Raw genomic sequence first — 18,704 nt, 5'->3', positions numbered from 1 at the left:
ATTCAAGTAACACAGCATTTTTGGGGGTGGTGCAGAAATTTTATAGGAATTCCTTTCTAGGAGAAAGCGGCTGCCTGATGTTTAGCTGCAGACACCTCATTCTACACGCTAAGATTTTCATACGTGTCCGTATTTAATCCAAGTGGGTTCAGAGTGAACGAGTTAAAGTGAAGTGAAAGTCGACAGAACATGAACTCAGACTATTAAGTTGGCTTAAACAAAGTCTGGTCTTAAAACTATTTGATGAACGTGGAGCTTTCTTAACAGAAACATGTTCGACTCATGTTTAACAAACACTGGAGCCAATAATTCTGAAAACTACAGAAGATTTATTCCTGAACCAAGTGTTTATCAGTTTGATGTCGTGTACACATTAACCTACGCTTGAACCAACAAGTAGAAGTTATCCTTGCCTATGCAGTTATAAGAATTTGTTTTACTATGTTCAGCATAGTTAGAATTTAAAAGTGTTTATTGCAATGCCTGATGGGCTGTTCTACAGATCAACAAGTTCACTGTGCATCAGGAAAATCCTGTACACAGATGCTCTCTTTCTTTACTCTGCTGCTTCGCCTGCACTCTTCTGGCTAATGAAAAACTGAGTCACGCTCCTGTTAGTCAGCTGTTCAGACGAACAAGAGGCAAACTGTGTATCGTAACCCCAGTTTCTGAGAGCTGTACGATGTCCTGAGCATTAAAAAAAAATATATGAATCTGAACCAGAGCTGAGCACGGAACAAGGCAGGATTTCTGGATAAGCGACCACTGCACAATGCATGCTTGTTTTCAAGCAACGCTTTCACTATTTTTTTAATTATTTGCGCAACCTTTAATGGGTATTGTCAGGTCATGCTTACAGTGCTTACTGAACAGCTAAAGTAAGACTGCATTACAAAAAAAGAAAGGTTTCGTAGAAACTGTTAACATACTGCCCATGACATCAGCCACACTGTGCTAATACTGAACGTTTTCTCAGTGTTTAGTGAAAACTATCATAAAAGTAAAGAGGACAAACGACAGCAAATGTGTCACAACAAGGAAGTTAAACAACAAGGTTTTATTTGCTATATTTCTGGTAGAGAATGAAAGCATCGTTGACGTTAAACCACTGTTTCACACCCCCCTTTTTCCTTGGAACTCCCCACAGCTGTATTTACAAAAAGCGAACATCCCCACCCCACAGCTAAATACTGTAGACACGCACTGTACACACACGCACGGGTACATCTGCACAAAAATTACCTTTCCAGAATCCTTGGTCACATTATTTGCCATTTATCTCTCTTTCATTGCATAGGTAAGTGTACAAACACTTACATCCCAAACTGCTGATGTTCTAGTAAATGTGTTATTTTGTCCATGTGCAAATCTAATTTTGCAAACCTCTGCAGTGAAAACCTTGGACACTCCTTGTGATCTTGACTTGACTTGTTGCATTTTACAGTGTTACTGCCAAAAACATGACTAAAACAGAATCTACTTGAAAAATAAATAAATAAGTGTCAGGCATTAAAAAAATAGAAGTTACGTTACCTCTCGCTGCAGTTGGTTCACGGTAGCTGTGAGATTGAGCATCAGTTTGGTGACGCTCTCCAGCTGGCTCTGCAGTATCTGGATGGACTCAGTCTGCTTTTGGTCCTGTTCAAATAAGCAGAAAAAAAAACAACAACACAGCAGTTACTCAGTTGTCAGCAAGTCTTATAATTACAACTATTGGCTGTTCATGGGTCAACTTCTTTTAAAGATAAATGGAAAGTGACCTGCTCCTGAGCAATACGGGAGGTGTTCTGCAGTTTGATGATGGTTTTATTGAACGCTTTCTGCATCTCCTCCATCTGTTTCCGGTACCTGTAGAGGACAAAATGACAACACATGAGAATCTCTCACATACTGAAATATGTTCATATTAGGAAACCTAGGAGGTTGTTAAAGAGACATTTAGAGTTTCACCTCTGGCTCAGCTCCTCCAGGTACCTGCTGGACAGACTCATGTTCATCTCCAGAGCTTTGATCCTGTTGTTCAGCCTCATGAAGACGCTCTCCTTCTGGTTGGACCCATGAACGGCTCCTCCGTTCACCAAGACTCCGTTCCCGTTTCCTGTTCCGCCATTGTAATCCACTCCATTCTGCAACTCTGCATAGAAGTCCGTAGCTGTCCGTTGGTTCCCATTAGTGTTCACCGGGTCACCCTCCACCGTGTCCTCCATCCGATGGGGCTCTGTCTGCATGAGCGTGTCCCCCTGCTCCCCCTGAATCGGAGGAGTCTGAATAGTTTGTCTCTGCGTGTCCCCACCATTGTCTACGCCTGACTTAAACGAGTCTGTGTGGATGTCAGGTGGTGGGAAGGCTGCTGGCAGCTCAGTGGGAAGCGGGGTAAGGTCCTCAGGCCTTGATGCAGTAGGAACAGACAGAACAAGCTGATCTTTGACAGAGGGAATCACCAGACTAGAAGAAGTTTTCTCAAAAGACAGAAGCTGAGAGGGAGAACTGACAGAAAGAGTGAGGGTGGCACTGCTGGCCTGCTGAGTCTCTGGGACAGAGATGGTTTGGAGGGGTGATGTGGGGACGGGGTGCAGGGCTGCATCTTTAACAGGAGATGACAGTTTCTCCTCGTACGTGGGGGTGGGCTGCACCAGGGAGCTCTGAAAGTCTGAGAAACTGTGAGAGGGGAAGGTGGAGGTTCTACTAGGCTCAAGGAGGGTGCTGTCTGGAGTGTGTGCATCAGGTGCCTGAGTGTTAATTTGTACATCGGCAGTGTGTACCTCGCTTATGGGTGACCCCTCATTGAGGCCCCCAACAGGCGCCTCAGGTTCTGGAGCTTTTTCTGTGAGCGGAGGAACTTCTTGGGGAGGTGTAGGGGCAAGGACTGGTGGAGGTGTCTGTGTGGGGACAGGACTGTGAACGTCAGGGTGAGTGAGTGTCTGAGAGCTAAGCTGTCTCTTCCTGAAGCTGCGCAGCCTCTCCTTGGCCAGCCTGGCAGAGCACCAGCGATGGAGCAGCTCCGGCAGCGTGGCCATGCAGGACAGAGACAGCGAGGAGAGGGAGGAGAAGGGACAGTATGTCTGGCTCTCCCACTGGTTCCTGTCAGCCTCCCTCCTCGTTTTCTCCTCCCTCTGCTCCTGTTTTTCTTCATCTTCTTCTCCCTCCTCCTCCAACAGAATGACAGTAGACTGGCTAAGATCTTCATCCTCCTCCTCCTCCACAAGGGTAACAATCTGTCTGTCCTCACGGGACTCAGATAATGAGGGCGGAGAGTCAGCAGGGACAGAGGCCTCCTCAGTTGCAGGCTCTTCTGACTTTGCAGGCTCAAATCTGAGGAAAGATGAACACACATTATTGCAAATGTGTTGTATCAAACAAAAAACAACAACTTTGTAAATCATAACTTCACTCATTCATGTGCAACACAAATTGATTGACAGTGATTTGATCTTACACTGCAGAGTCGGGAGGGGTTTCATCGGGTTCTGCTTTAACTTCTGTGCTCTCCTTTTCACTCCTCTCTGCTGTTGCATTACCTGGGATTTGGACAATTGCACAGTGAACAAATTGACAATGGGATGCATGCACACGCACACCTAAACAACCTGAATCTGTAGTTGCACGTATTGTAGGGGATAGATGAACAAGTACAGTCTGGCAGAAACGCCCATGTTTGGGGGAAAAAAGGAGAAATATGGTGAACCAGTCTGAGCCAGTTAGAACTGAGCTCTGCTGCGGCTGGTCTCTGGTTTATGTGGGTGTAAACTGGAATTAGTTTCTGTAAGTGTAGAGAGCCAGAAGAAAGAAGAGAGAGAGTCAGGTTAGAAAGGCGAAGAAAGATTTGGCAAAATTTCTGCTTTTACAAAAGTTGTTTTTTTTTTTTTGTTTCTCAACCAATTTTTAAGCGTTTGACCAGAATAATAAAAAGAATTAAAGCATAAAAAAAGGAAAGGAAAATGTTAACCCTCTCAAACCAAATTTCTTTGTAGAAAAGCTGAGTAAGTAAACCGCTCTTCGTGGGGGGAAGCAAAACAACGAAGAGGCTTGGCATTAAAACATATCTGAGCTCGCCGCTGAAGTTCTGCCTAAATAAACGCTGCTGGAGACCTCCTGTCAGCAGCAGGAAAAAAACATCTAGCTCTCCGAGCATGGACACATTCAGGACACTGAAGATAAACAAACTGACCCAGTTTCAAAGCTGGTAATCCAGACAATATCCTTAAAGTTGGGTGCAACTAGTAGTTAGAAAACAAAAATGGTGAAAAAAGAAACCGTTTTCCTGATCTAGTGCGACTGCAAAAAAAATATTGGCTAGATACACTCTGCAGGAAGCTTACACACGCTTTACAAGTACAAATCTGCTCAAACTTGACTGAGAGGAGACTATTGCCGCAGGATCTGTTCGTTACATTCAGGTGCCAACCGGAAGCTCTTCTTTCCTCTTTGTTCTCTTTTGCTTTTCTTGCATCTTCGTCCAATAAATGAACCAACTTATCAGACATAAATGTTTGAACAACGACTTTTACATGGCAGCTATTCAAGCACGAAAACAAATGAGAGAGAAAAATGGATGAATGGAAAAATACTAAATGTCATCTATTATCAGGAATGACTGGGACTCTGATGGGAGTGTCTTTTACGACGTCTGATGGGTGAGTCATGCTAAACGACCTCAGAGAGAGTTTTTAAATTGATGCTAATCTGTGAATTACTGACTGTTAAACACGGATGAACCTGTTAGACTTCATACTCACTAATAATAAGGTGTGGCTGCTCGAAATGAACATGAAAAAAATTTGTTTCACAATCCTGTTAAGTTTTTTTTTGGACAATAATAGAAACCAAAACCATGCCAGGAGACCAAGTCCATAATGGCTGAGGCTAAAATGAGGCCTGAAAATAGATTATTTCAGTTTGAGGATTGTAGAAGGTATAGAGAATTATTTAGTTAGCTCAGCATGTCTGAGTTCCTCCTACAAACTGTAAACAAATGAGGAAATTGTTTATATATATATATATGAAAATGCAAAAACAAAATAGTCTTTCCTGGTGTGTTGTTAAACAGAAAAGAAAAAAGCTGCAGGGAGACAGACTAAATTGTCCTAAATTATCCACCTCATCTCTACAAAAATATAAATACGACTAAGTAACCTTAAGTGCTTGAATAGAAAACAACCAGATCCTTAATTAAAGAACTTACGATGTTGATCAATTTAATAAAAGCAAATAAATCAGGTGTTCAATCAGTTTCTACAGCATGTGGCATTAAAAGTTGTGTTGAACATGTGAATTTAATTTAGGATAAAAGCTGGAACAACTTCAGGTATGTTGAGAAAAACATGGATGCTGAAAAGGTTCGCCGTCTACAGGTGAATGACTTTAATGTATAGTGTTAAAAAGTCTTAAAAACATAATTGAAATACATGATTCAGGTGGAGAAAAAAAAAAAAAAAGAAGTGGACTATCGGCACATAAAAGTTTAAAAAGATGAGTACCTCCTGGTTGTGCTTCACCTTCTAGTTCTGGCTTGCCACCGAGCACGTTAGCAGCGATGTTGTTCACCATGTTAAGGATGGCATCTAGAGGAAAGAAACGTCCGCATGATTCATTCGCTTCACAACATGAGATTCCTGACACCGCCTGAGGCCGAAAACACAAGCTTAGCGAACCGTTTTTACTTTTCACTCACTGTCTTCTTTGATGTTAACGTTTCTCAGCTTCAAGACCATTCTGAATGTTTTAATTGTTGACCATTTATTTTCTTTGACAGCTTTTTTGTTTCTCTCGCTTTGTTCGCTTCTTTCAAAAAGCACCCATTAAAAAAAAAAACTGAAGTTATAATCTGATGATTATAATGATTTAAAGTATATTTAGACGAGATGCACAAAGAGACACCGCTGTATTTCTGAATGTGCATGTGGTATTTAAAAAAAAAAGACAAAAATAAACAAATCAACATGCTGCAAAACTTTAGGCAAATCCCACAAACCCCAGCCTGTGAGTATGTGTGATAGTGAGTAGATTAAAATAATACAACAAGTTTATATCTAACAGAGCTCTTTAAATTACTGTTAGCTTACTGAACGGAGCCACAGCTCTTCATAAAAGTTTCATATGAAGTTGATCAACGGCAGAAAAAAAAACAAACGCAGATGTAAAACAGAAAATTTGACATTTCGAATTCTTAAATATGGTGTCAGACTTCTGTAGTTAAAATTAAACGTAAATTTGGCACTTGGCTCAGTCAGTTTAGATGCCATTAAAGATTAATTTTTCCTCCACAGTTTTTCTGCCTTTGTTGTGGCACATTTGTTGTCGTTAGATTAGCCGTACAAGCGTAAGAGTGTGTGTGTGTTTACGTACTGGTTGCTGAACCAAGCAGGTTTTTAGAGGCCTTTTCCTCTGACGGTTGGTAGCCAGGAGGATAGTCTGAAGAAAAATACAGAGCAAAGAACAAAGACCTCCGTTTAACGAGTGCACATTAAGACTGAACATCATTCATGCGATCCTTTGACTCTTTACTGTTATTTTTGTAGTTTGATGATTTGAACACCATGTAATGTTTTACAGAGCAAAGCAGCTCAGTCCTACTCTTCTTCTGCTGGCCGAATCAAAATTGTGTATATTTGCAACCAGTGATGAAAAACACCTTCGACAATATATCAGCATCTTACCATAGTCTTCATCCAGATATTCCAGTCTCTCTGAGGGATACTGGGAATCTGCTATCTCCTCATACTCCTCCACCATGCTGGTACCAAACACCCTACACAACGCAAACAAAGGAATACCACGGTATCACAAAAAAGGCTTAAAAGTGCACACAGCAGGGAAAACGATTTAAGATATTCATGAGATATTTTACTAACAGACGGACAACCAAACGCACACAGACACAGGCAACTATATGATTGTCTGTCTCTAAGAAACTCACTGTTTGTATTACAGCAAGGATTTTTTTTTTAAAACTTTTTTTTTTTCCTGATTTCCTGCCAGAGTTTTGTGGATTATCTGTCCGAACTCTTTGTCAATAGTTTTGTAAAAAAAAATAAGTGATGCCATTTTTTATTGTTTTTTTAGCCCCGTTCACCTTGAACAGCAGAGACCATCCCTAACAACTCTGAGGGCAAAAAATGGAGCAATTTACTCTGGGCTTCACAAGAAGAGCAGAACTTTAATGTGGATTTGTTTCACAGAAGCTAAAGTCGACTTACAGCAGCCACAGATTTTACATTAAGGAAATTAAAACTAGATTCCACATATTATTGGGAATGACATACTGTATGTTAGGGATGTGCAATATGGCATAAATTTCATATCCAGATGTCTATTGTGACGGGTGGCGGTAACAATATATATCATGATACGTTTTTGGTATAAAACTTGAAATAGGAATGAAAAAAAAAAAAAAATAGGGTGTCATTTTGCTAGCATTTATTATGAAAACTGCTATACCACAAAATAATCTCAATCAAGAAAATTCCACCACTATGTTCATAGAGTTTTTAAACAAAAAAAAAGCCTTTACTGCGGTTAGCTGGTAGAATACAGCTCTCTATCATAGGCTAAATTTCTATCGTTTCTACCGCGTAACGTATATATCACGCATTCCTACTGTATATGTATTTCAAAATATGGGTGCCTGAAGATGAACATGACTATGAATTAGTTTTTCTTCAGAGTAATTCACTGTAAAAGGTAAAGCTAATGATATACGGAGTTATGTTAAAGTTGTTGTACAGACTGTTAAAACTTTGAACAAAACACAATATGCTCAGAGGAGATTCTGTAAAATTAAAGATTTCAAATTTTGCAACTGAAGGTGTTACCTGAAAAGACTGAGGGGACAGAAGTGTTCAGAGCCAAAGTGGGAGAGGAGTTCAACCTGCAGGAAACATGGACAAACTTAAAATAAAAACATCATCTACAGTTTTAATAATACAAATAGTAAAACAAAACCCTTTATATGCCCACTTCTGAAGCCATTATCCACCAAATGAACAGTACTTGGACCAGCCTCGACATAGATATGTGTTCAACTTGTTTATTATAGTTTGCATGCATTATACTAAATCACCATAAATAAGTGAAGTTATTTAAAAGGTGTCTCGTAACCTCTGACAGTGAGTGTAGAGTGCTAACCTTTATGTACTTGATGAACATCTGATGTGAGCAGAAGACAGGAGAGTGACAGAAGGAGAGAGAAATAAAACAAGAGATCAGAATAAAGAACAAATCGAGCTACAAGCAAGTCAAGAACCTGCATACAGTTCAGCTTTTAGGAAAACAAACAAGCACGCTGCCGATAAGTGCCGTTGCATTTCACAGGAAATGACGCTGGAGAGATGTTGGTAACAAGCCAGGGAGAGGCAGAAACAGAAAAGACACTAACAAGGTCTACACAGAGAAAGACCTGGAAGAAAAGTATTAGCTACAGAACAAAGTGCGGAAATGACAGAAAGTCCTACATTCAGTCACAAAAAGGACAACTATCCAGGCATTAATCGAGTGTTTAACAGGCAAACACTGAGAATATTCAGTAAAGGACACAGAGACGTGTGAGAGTTTAGAAAAGGTTTCTTCATATTCACACATTCAGATGAAAACAGATCAGACTTGTGTTACTGGATGCATTTTAACATTTTTGTCTAATGTAAATTATTATGTCAGTGTCATAAAATGAATTTAAAAAAATGTCTAAATATTTGAAAATGAATGATTTTAAAAGAATCAGTGTACAATTATTAAACTCAGCAGACAACACAGATACGTGGAGGGGAAGTGAGCCAGCAAACAAACATTCATTCATAAACATTTGTTTTTTAGTTAAATAACGGGACTATTAATGCTGAAAAGGGAACCGTTTGGGAGAAGAGTAACAAAAAGGATGCAACATTCCTGAAATACTTTGTATTATTATTTTTATTTTGCCCCTCAAATGTTAATCCCAGTTTGAAAAAACCTGAATTAAACATAAAATACAGTCTACTAAAGCAAGTATTGACCAACTGTAGTTGCTGTTGGAGACTTTCTGGAAAATAAAACACTAGTTTCACATAAAGCTCCGCAAAGTCTTTCTGAGAAGATCTGCTCATAGTTTTCAAGCTCAACCTCCCATCACTGCTGATGCTGCATTTAGTTTAAAATCCAATGTTTAGGAATTTAAAATTTCAACAAGTCTTTGTAGCAGCTGCAACCCTTTAACTGTACACACTTTAATCTTTTTTTCTATAATAACTACAAAAGACCAAGTCAAAACCAGGATCCATTCATACCCTTACACATATTTGCGCAATTCTTAAAAGAGGAACTCCGTCACTGCTGATCAAACATTACTCCAACATATTTGCCAGTCTGTGTATATTTACTTTTAGTTATTCAATTTACTGCTCATCGTTTGAACCCCTTGTGGGTTTCACGACTCCAGAAAGCAGAAAAGCAAAGTACCTTCACATATTTAGCATAAAGCTGTTCATCCAGTGGGAAACTCTGGACTATCCGCTCATCACGCGCATGGAAAGTACCCAGCTTTACCCACTTATTGGTGGGATATCTGCAAACAGAGCAAGGAAAATAAAGTTAGGAGGCGAATGTGGGGACTGCAGATTACTGCAAACATCAGACAAGTTCTCACAGGGTGGCTGTGAATGGCACTGCATTCATTATGTTTAGAGGTCTGTTGTTTCAGAGCGAAGGGTGGAACGCATTTACTATTTGTGGAGCGAGACCCGGCAAGGAATAAATCCTGAGGGTAAACAAATCCAACTGCAGCTCTGACATGGCTAAACGTAAGAGATACAAACACAGAAGGAAGATAACTGACTGGTCGTGTGGAGTGGACAGGAAATAAAGCTGTTTAAGGGCTTGAATGCGACTCAAGCAGTGGAAATCTCACAACCAAAATATTCAATCAATCAAAATCAAATTTTATTTGTATAGCACATTTCAGCAGCAAGGCATTTCAATCTGAAAAAGCAGCTGGCAACCATGAAGTTATTACCATTGTGGCATTTAAGATATGAGTATATGTTCAAGCTTGTACATTAGCTGACAGTTATGTAGCCATAATTCATGCAGAGAAATAAAAATAAAAGTCTTAATCCTGGTTGGCTCTTCACCATCTGAACAAGTGTGTCCAAATCCAATTCTTCCCAAACACACTGGAAAGGTTTGAAGTACTCCTTCCATTGTTCGTATACTTGATTTTTAATATCTGGGCTCATTTGACAGTGTTTAAACAAGGAAAAGCCTACCTGTCGCTGATAGAAACTAAAAAGTCTTTAGGCGTCGATGAGAAAAGCTCAAAGTTGGCGATGTCCAGCTGTTTGACTTGAATGGGCTCGCAGAGCTCTATCACAAACCTGAAGTGAAAACAGAAGGTTTAAGAAAAGTGAAACTCCTCTGAAACAAGGCTCTGTTATGAGCTCAGCGCCACTGCTGTGCATCACAACACCTACCAGATTTTGTTGCTGCATGGATTTAACATGTAAAGGTCCATATTTTCCATAAGTATAGCTGAAGTACTCTGGAAAAAAGGAATAAATGGCAATCAGCATAAACAACCAATCACCATCACATTTATACCCTATATGAATTCTAATTCAGAAACATTTTTTTATTGTAAAAGAAGCAGGTTCATATAATCGCTCTTGTAGCCTGACCGAACAAAATGTGAATCATTTGTGTGTTTGTTTGTTGTCGACAGGAGTGATGAGCGTGTAACCTTGGCCTCGTTGTTGGCGGAGAGGATCTTGGCACCACACTCCACAGAGGCGTAATTATTCTTGAAGTTCTTCTGGACCTTCTTCACTAGATGGGGGCCGCCACTAGGTGCGGTATGGAGAGTCTGACCTGGATTAAAAGACGTTAAAATCAGGCTCATTGTAGACAGTGCCAAAAAACACGCATGCTCCACCGAGCACCGCATTTACACACCTACTAAAAACTATACAAGCCTTCGCTTTTACTGCAGTTGTGACTTCTTTCTTTTATTTATAATATTGTGTTTTTATTGTCTGCACTTACTTTTCTCCATAACTTGCTTCCTCCACTCATCGAAGGTGTGGAAGTCATCTTTACTGGGTACTGAGGGATCGGCTTCTTTGACCTCAGCCTCCCCCATCTGAAGCACAAAAACATCCAAATTGTTCACAGATCTACGGAGTACAAAAGACCTTAAAGCGCTTCAGTGAATACAGCAAACTGGTTGCTCGGCATCAGTGACTCACTGAGATTTCCATGTCATTACGAATAATATTCATGAAGCGTAACGCGCCACAACAATCATGATCTTCATGCACAGTTCATGGTAGTCGGCTAGCCCCTGGCTGTTTAAGCGTGGAGATGCATTGTGCTGAGAATAATATTTTTCATGGATTATGCAAGTGTCCTTTTGGACCCCACAAGAGTGTCTGATCCGAAAAAAAATCCACCGACTCAGACAGACTCTTGCGTAAAACCAAACAACCTGACAAGAATTTGTGCCTCGAACAGATTAGTCAACAAATCTTTGCTCCAAATCAACAAAGTAATGTTCATGAAAAGAAGCACTCTCTTGGATACACGCATACTTTGGTATCGTTCAACCATGAAAAGGCAACTGAAAGCAGGTCAGATCAGGATACGATGCACGAAACAGGCTAATGCCGCTCTATGCTTGAGCAAATGTGCTCAGTGAATATTTAATGTATGCATGTGAAACTCGCCAGCAGTTGTGAGGAAGGGTTGCTGTTCGTACCGACACGCAAACTGACCAAATGACCCACAGGCAGCGCTTGGCCGCTGATCGTAATCCTGAAATTATACATGTTTCTGGCTGCTGTCTGCACGCTCTCCCCGTGGTGGTTTTCTTCAAGCGCTTTAATTTCCTCCACAGTTCAAAGACGTGCACGTTAGGAAAACAGGTGCACAATTACAGATCTCTGTTCAGTTTGCAATGGACTGAAAACATATCAAGAGCGTACTCTGCCTCTCTGGCAGTGTCAGCTGAGTCAAGTTTCATCCCTCAGAGGCACAACAGGACAAAGCAGCTGTACAGAAAAGATGGCGGGATGGACAGATGAATTATTTACATAAAGTGCCTTGTTCCACATGGTTTCTCACCACCATCAAATAGAAGGGATCTGTTACCTTGCAACATCTGAAATGTGACAGAAAATGTTCTTACTGACCAGCATTTAATTCGATTTCTGTAACTCATTAGGTTTTATTTCGCAAAGCCTTTCTCCAATCCAATATAAAATACTCAAATAAATGAACGGTACACACAGAAACTCTAAAGTTGCTAACCTGCAGCTTATCCTGGTGGTGGAGGGAAGCGTTGCCCTCCTGCTCCAGCTCCTGTTGTTCCTGCTGTTTCAAGTCTGCGACCTCTGGATTGGACTGAACCTCTGCGTCGACATCAGAACTCTGGCTCTGGCTTGACAGGTGCTCATCTTCACTATTTCACAGAAATGAGGCCAATGATGTGGGCAAGAAATAAAAAAATAAAAGAAAATAAAAAATAAAAGGAAAAGGATTGGGGGGGGGGACAGAATTAAACAAATTAGCACAAGGAAATATTGGATAAATGGTGCAAAAATAAAGAAATGTTCACGTTTTTGGACTGTCCTTAATTGGAGCAGGCAATAAGTATGAGAAGAGGAAATTAAACGCAAAACAATAAATTAAAGAAAGAAAAAACAATAGCAGGGGTGAATGGAGTGCAAGGCCAGCGATCAACGGTTGCACACAGCAGAGAGGTGTAACTTGCACCTTGATTACCTCTCTCTCTTTGCTTTGATTGACTTCTGGTGGTTAGGAACTCACCTGAGGAGAGGGCGGCCAAAAGGGGAGTTTTCACAGGTTGCCAGTTCGGGGGGAATGACCCTGCACTGTGAATCAGAGTGCTCAGCAAACACAAAGCTGTCTACTAGGAGCTCATCTCCTGCACTGGCAACCCGAGCTGCACTGAGGGAAAGAAAGGACACGGCGTTTACCACACCTCCTCACACTGATAGAGAAAGGAGGACGAGGTCAGGGAGAGGAGGAGGAGATGAGAAAAAAAAGAGAAGAAGGGAGAATAGATAGATAGAAGTGGAATGAGAGCGAGGATAGAGAAGATGTTTTGCTGGTGGGGCAGCTGAAGCAGACCAGATTGAAACGCTGACTACAAATGTCCTGCTGTTCAATACAAAGGATGTGGAGGGATAGGTATAATCTTCATTCAAGTTCAGTCCAGACAGTATTGTGCCTTGATCCAGGTTCAGTGTCCGTTTTGATAATTCTCCACAATGTTCATCAACTTCCATTAAAAAGAAAAAAGAAAAATCCATCAGAAAAAAAAAAAATCTCTGAGCACAAAACGGTTCCACGAACGTTCAGAAAGCTGGCCTCCAGGTCCTTGAAAAGCAACGTCCTGAGAATGCACTTTGAGATTCTCTCTCACTTCGTCATCAGCGTTTTCATGTTTAACAAAGCAACACGAGGAGAAAACTGAAGGTAACGAAAGTGAATTAACAAAAATATCAAAGAAAATGTCCAATTTTTGACATGACACCGGCAGCACAGAAACAGTTAATCAAAGTTTAGCCTGAACATGACTGAAGCCGTCTTTACCAATGTAAAAAGAAGAAAAATAGGACATGTAGTACTTTTATTTAAGCAATCTAAAGTTAAATTTTTATTTCCCAACCAAGACTACTCTATGGTTACAACCAACGTGTAATGCCAAAGAGCCAGATCTTAGAAATGATGAAGAGAATCTGAACTTACCCTGTGTGCGCCGGACCAGCACTCTGTGAGGTAGGTGCGTTTTCAGCTTCATCTGGGGGCGTCAGCGAGTTCAAATCCAGGCTGGGATGTCCAGCAGGGTCATCAATAAAAGTCTCTGCTTGGGGTAAAGCATCTGTTGACCTATGGTCCAGTGCTGGCTCTGTTTCTGGAGTGGGGGACACTGGTGCTTCCTGCTCGTGGTCCTGTGTGTGAGTCTGGAAGTCCAAGTCGGCCTGGGACTCCGGGGCGGGTGCAGGCTCAGGAGCAGCAGGTATGATATCCAATTCTGGGTCAGGTTTAGTCTCCTTCGAGTCTTCTTCTTGCGGGTTCACAGTCTGGTGAAAGACGGCACAAAAGACAGTATTTAATCTCCTGAATAATGTTTTAGAGATCTATAATAGTCCTCATGACTTGATATCAGTGTTATTCATCATTCATTCCTGTTTTTCTCTTTCCAGGATGTGCACACTGTTCAGTTTATAAGACTTAAAATAATCATTTTATACAACCGATTAGGCTCATTATATTAAAAGAAATTAAAATGTTTAACATGTTTCTTCTTACCTGTTCATGATGTGCGTCTTCAAGCTTCTCTTGTGCTGCTTTCTCCGTCTCTAATCCCATTTCGTATGATGTATGTGTCTCCCATTCTTCCACCGCCTGGAGAAAAAAAAAAAAAAAGTAAATAGATACCCCATTAAATTGGTACTGAATATGACACTTCAAAGTAGGTAGGTAGGTACATTTATTTATATAGCACTTTTCAGCACAAGGCGACTCAAAGTATGGGTCATTTACTGAAAACCTGTATTATTTGTAAAGAGGAATCTAAACCAAAATGTGTGTGTCTCTGGATGTAAGAAAAGCTCCTTGTTGATGAACAAGGATCGTGTTGTGAGGCTGACGACAGACTATCAGACCTGCTGATCTGCCACAGCAGGTCTGTCTGCGGCTTCACCCCAAACAAGGACTCCTTCTCCTGTTCACGTATCAAAAACTCCCTTCCACAAATTATCATTCTCTCTGATAGCCAGTTGCACGGAAGCACAGCTGATCCATAATAATCCAAGAGATAATAAATATTTGACCTAGACCTAGTTGTGAGACTGCAGGAGCTGACTGCAGGCTGAAAAGGCCGCTCCACCCGAACAGAACCACACCTGCATCAGTATTCAACCAGTAAGGTGCTATAAGGTCAGGGAAAACAATATACGTGAATACTTTACAGGCCCTGAACCTTTAACTCCACAAAAGATGGCGATAACTGAATAAAAATAAATAAAACTGACTGATTTGACAGGGAAGGTTTTTGAGTGTGTCTATGTGATGTAAAACAGGTTTTTTTTTCTTCAGGAAACGATTTATTTAAACATAAGTGATTGTAATGATCATCGTTTTGTCCCTTTGTGGTGGTTCCTAACAAAATTACTGAACATATCAAAAATATAAGCTGTGGAAAATTGGTGTCAGGATGAAACGGATCAACCATAACCCACAGTACTGATTTTTCTGCCTCTAAAACAAATAAAAAAAGAGTAATAAAACATTGTCCCTTAAAATACAAACCATTACATCGGATCCACATGAGCCGAAAAAGGCTGTACGGTCAAACAAATAACACAACATTATTAGTATTAATGAGATGTCATAATTTTTGTTATTGGGACACTCAAAGCTTCGAATGATGTAAACATATTTAACTTGCTTTTCTTACAACAGAATGAACAGACTTTCCTAAAGCTTTGTCAGTTTCCATTTACAGAAAAGGTTGCAGCTACAGCCTTCAGCTAAAACAAAGCCCGGATGAAGAACACACCTAACAAAACTAACCAAGGTGAATAATCGTCAAACTTTGAAGCCAGTAAAGAACCACGCCTCGATGTTGCCTCAATGTGAAGCTATTTGTCTGAATGTTTAGGATTAACTAGAAGTTAACCTTTAAGGAGAATCCTCTTTAGCAAAGAAAGGCTCAAAAAGAAGAAATGCAGGACTAGTGAAGGGCTTTATTTGGCATCTGAAAACACACCAGCATCTAACAACTCAAACAATTTCAGATGGGACAGTAGTCAAAGGATTTCAGCTGCTTTTTGAACCGACTGGAGGTTACCCGAAATGCCCTTATCAAGTTTATGTTGTCCTTTCAATAGAACAAATATGCATCCATCAACATTTCTGTTTAATGCATATTTAAAAATTAAAACTCTCTGCGTGTTATTGTGAGTCTATGCCAACTTTGTTCCCAAGGACTTCTACCTTGGCAGACCTATCATTCACAGAGAGGCCCCACTCTGACAGCTCAGCTGCTCCTCCTCCCTTTATGCCTCCTACTTTTCCTCAGGGGTCAGTGGGTCAGGGAAGTGCAAGACACAGCTCCCGCCATCGTCTTAGATTACTCTAAACTCATTCATCTCACCACGAGAACTGACTATTAATACCACAAACCAGCTCAAAAACAAAACAAAAAAAAATTTTCTTAAAGGGTATAAAAAATATTCTCTGGTTGGTGCTGTCAAAAGATTGTGCCATTTAAGGAATAATGACGAATAAAGTGCTTGATGCGAGTTTAAGAGCTGCTGGTGTGTGAAACTTTGAAACACACCTTGTTTTGTGTGGAGTCCGGCTCCTGCTCGGGGCTGTCTGGGTCTTTGTCCTGGGCAGATGGACCTGATCCAGACAAGCTCTGCTCTGAACAAAACACATGTTGACTCGGGTACCTAAAACACAGACAGAGCGACATTTGTCAGAGCATGCAAAAATCAATACTTTCACACAAAAACACAAGTTGCTGTAACAATAGTAAAACAAATAAATACAAACTATACTCTTATTCTACAACAACAATGAAGGACTCAGAGTAAACAGTCCAAACAATAATAAGCCAACATGAATTTTTAGTTCAAAAGAATGGTTGTGCATCACATCCTCCACAGTCGGAGAACATCCTTCCCTCAGGGGAGGAAAAATAAAACAAGACAAAGTTTCTGAACACAAGCTATAAAAGCAGCAAGTGTTAGAAAGGGCAGAGAAGTCTATGAGCAAATGCACAGATTTTAAAGGAGATGTATGTATTTACTTGTGGGGTGTTTTTGCAAGTTACTCAAGAATGACAGCATTCCTTAAATCCCCTCCACCCCCGAACTCCACTGGTTCTCTTCCTCGTTCTACTTTTCTTGTAAAAAGAAACGACAGAGCTCAGGTTTTTCATCAATCCTTCCAGCTCCCTTCAAGTCGAAGTGTTTAAGGTGAACTGACCAGTTAACTCACTTAAAAAGACCACTAAAACACACCCCGCTGCTTTAACTCAACAAAAGCTAAACTTTCAAACCTCTTAACATGATGCCAAGCACTGTATGTCACATATTACATATTTCCTTTAACTTTAATAAATATTTTTCAGAGTAGCTACACACCAAACAGTTTACATGATATTAGAAACAAAAACAATCCAATTATCCTGTTTGCCTCAGACTTCTAAACTGTGTGCAAACCCATTAGTTAAACTATAATTGAGGTACAATTAGATTTCTTGAAGTTGGACAAACAAACCCAGACAATGCAGCTGAAAGTGACTAATTTCTGCTCAGGAGCACCCAAACTGACCTCATCACTCAGAGCTTCACCAGCAGATCCCTCACCTAGCTTGAGCCCAAAATGTAACTCAAGTTGGTCACAAAGAATTTCTAACAAAATGGTGGAATCCAAAACCAAGACGGTGGTACCAGAAAATGTACGGCACTTCCAAAACATTCAAAAACTCTGATTTACAGCTCAACAAGGTATCAATTTGCCACCAGCTAAATTGTTTTGATATGTGATGTCCTCAGTCAGGCCTCTTATGGAAGTACTTAAACTCCAACTTGGATTGTGACAAAAATCATAATATATTGTATAAAACCAGTTATTTTCACACCCGAAGACATAAAAACCCGGCACATTAAGAAAGTACCATGACAATTTCAATCTAGAGCAATTATTTTTCAGTAGTCAAATATCAGACAGGAGCTACACGTGTTAGCGCCTTGTCAGCGTGGCTGTCAGGAGGAAGAGGAAACTGAGCGTGCATACCAACAACCTCTGAGATACAGCCATCTGTGCAAATCAGTAACACTTTGAAAGTCTCACCATCAGTGTTCGGTTTATTAATATATGAGGGGATAGGATTGCTCAGACAATATATGACGGCAACATCCGGCTATGTAAAAAGCCCTTTTGAGAGGTACAGTGACCATAAACTGCTTTATATTTATGGTCCAGTGACAAGTCAAAATGACTGAATGTTATCACAACGATGAAACCACGTTTACTCAGTTTGACAGCCTATTTTAAAAACTGATCACAATACATTTAGTAAAACTTAAAAGCTTCTTCCAAAGTTGACTTGAAGTTAAAATCAATGCTTGATTTGTTCCTGTCTGAATGTTAGAACATAAGTGTAAAAATATTAAAAGCATTCAGTTTTTAGTGACAGCTGATTCAGACACAATTTTGCCAAGAGAGAGTAAAAGTTCAATCGCCGTTCTGAATTTATGCTGAATAAATACAATACATGCTTCTTACCATGTGTTCAAAGACCTGTCAGATTTATCACATGATTATCTGATCTGAGGTTACCATAATCTATTGCAATAATTGTAGAATTTATTTCTTTGTCTGTACAAAACAATCATAAACGCAGCATAAAACACACTGTTTTTATATGATTTTGAGGTTAAAGGCATTTTAGGACACCACCATCTTCTTATTTTAAGCCACACGCGTCAAAGTCAAGGCCCGCGGGCCAGATCCGGCCCTCTGTAACATTTCATCCGGCCCTCCAGTCTGGTTCAGATCGAGTCTCTGATTCTTATTTTGCTTAAAAAAACTGAAGTTTTCTCTGACAGAGACTTAGAAGCCAACAATATATAGTTTTAATTTCTGTATGATCAGGTTTTTAATGTTTTAATGTTAAAAACTTCATTTAAAAGCTGAGT

The 18,704-nt window shown here is 40.2% G+C and overlaps 1 protein-coding gene across 4 annotated transcripts in view; it reads right to left on the bottom strand.

Annotated features, from left to right (window-relative positions):
• suco (SUN domain containing ossification factor) overlaps nt 1-18,704 on the bottom strand; it is a 37,227-nt gene that overhangs the window by 5,049 nt on the left and 13,474 nt on the right. For 2 of the 4 annotated variants that reach the window (XM_037974018.1, XM_037974016.1), the window contains exons 2-20: nt 16,334-16,448; nt 14,299-14,394; nt 13,735-14,069; nt 12,790-12,930; nt 12,271-12,421; nt 11,008-11,104; nt 10,706-10,833; nt 10,440-10,507; nt 10,236-10,343; nt 9,430-9,535; nt 8,125-8,145; nt 7,812-7,867; nt 6,657-6,748; nt 6,346-6,411; nt 5,478-5,561; nt 3,437-3,518; nt 1,951-3,312; nt 1,761-1,848; nt 1,534-1,638 (exon numbers count right to left, since the gene is read on the bottom strand). In XM_037974018.1, the coding sequence (XP_037829946.1) occupies nt 1,534-1,638; nt 1,761-1,848; nt 1,951-3,312; nt 3,437-3,518; nt 5,478-5,561; nt 6,346-6,411; nt 6,657-6,748; nt 7,812-7,867; nt 8,125-8,145; nt 9,430-9,535; nt 10,236-10,343; nt 10,440-10,507; nt 10,706-10,833; nt 11,008-11,104; nt 12,271-12,421; nt 12,790-12,930; nt 13,735-14,069; nt 14,299-14,394; nt 16,334-16,448 (3,301 nt within the window). The remainder of the gene's footprint in view (nt 1-1,533; nt 1,639-1,760; nt 1,849-1,950; nt 3,313-3,436; nt 3,519-5,477; nt 5,562-6,345; nt 6,412-6,656; nt 6,749-7,811; nt 7,868-8,124; nt 8,146-9,429; nt 9,536-10,235; nt 10,344-10,439; nt 10,508-10,705; nt 10,834-11,007; nt 11,105-12,270; nt 12,422-12,789; nt 12,931-13,734; nt 14,070-14,298; nt 14,395-16,333; nt 16,449-18,704) is intronic. The other 2 variants (XM_037974019.1, XM_017428814.3) reach the window with 2 other exon arrangements.

Source organism: Kryptolebias marmoratus, linkage group LG24 (assembly GCF_001649575.2).
Source record: "Kryptolebias marmoratus isolate JLee-2015 linkage group LG24, ASM164957v2, whole genome shotgun sequence".
NCBI classification, from domain to species: Eukaryota; Metazoa; Chordata; class Actinopteri; order Cyprinodontiformes; family Rivulidae; genus Kryptolebias; species Kryptolebias marmoratus.
Note: the sequence above shows the minus strand (reverse complement) of the source record. Positions and strands in the feature narration are given on the sequence as shown.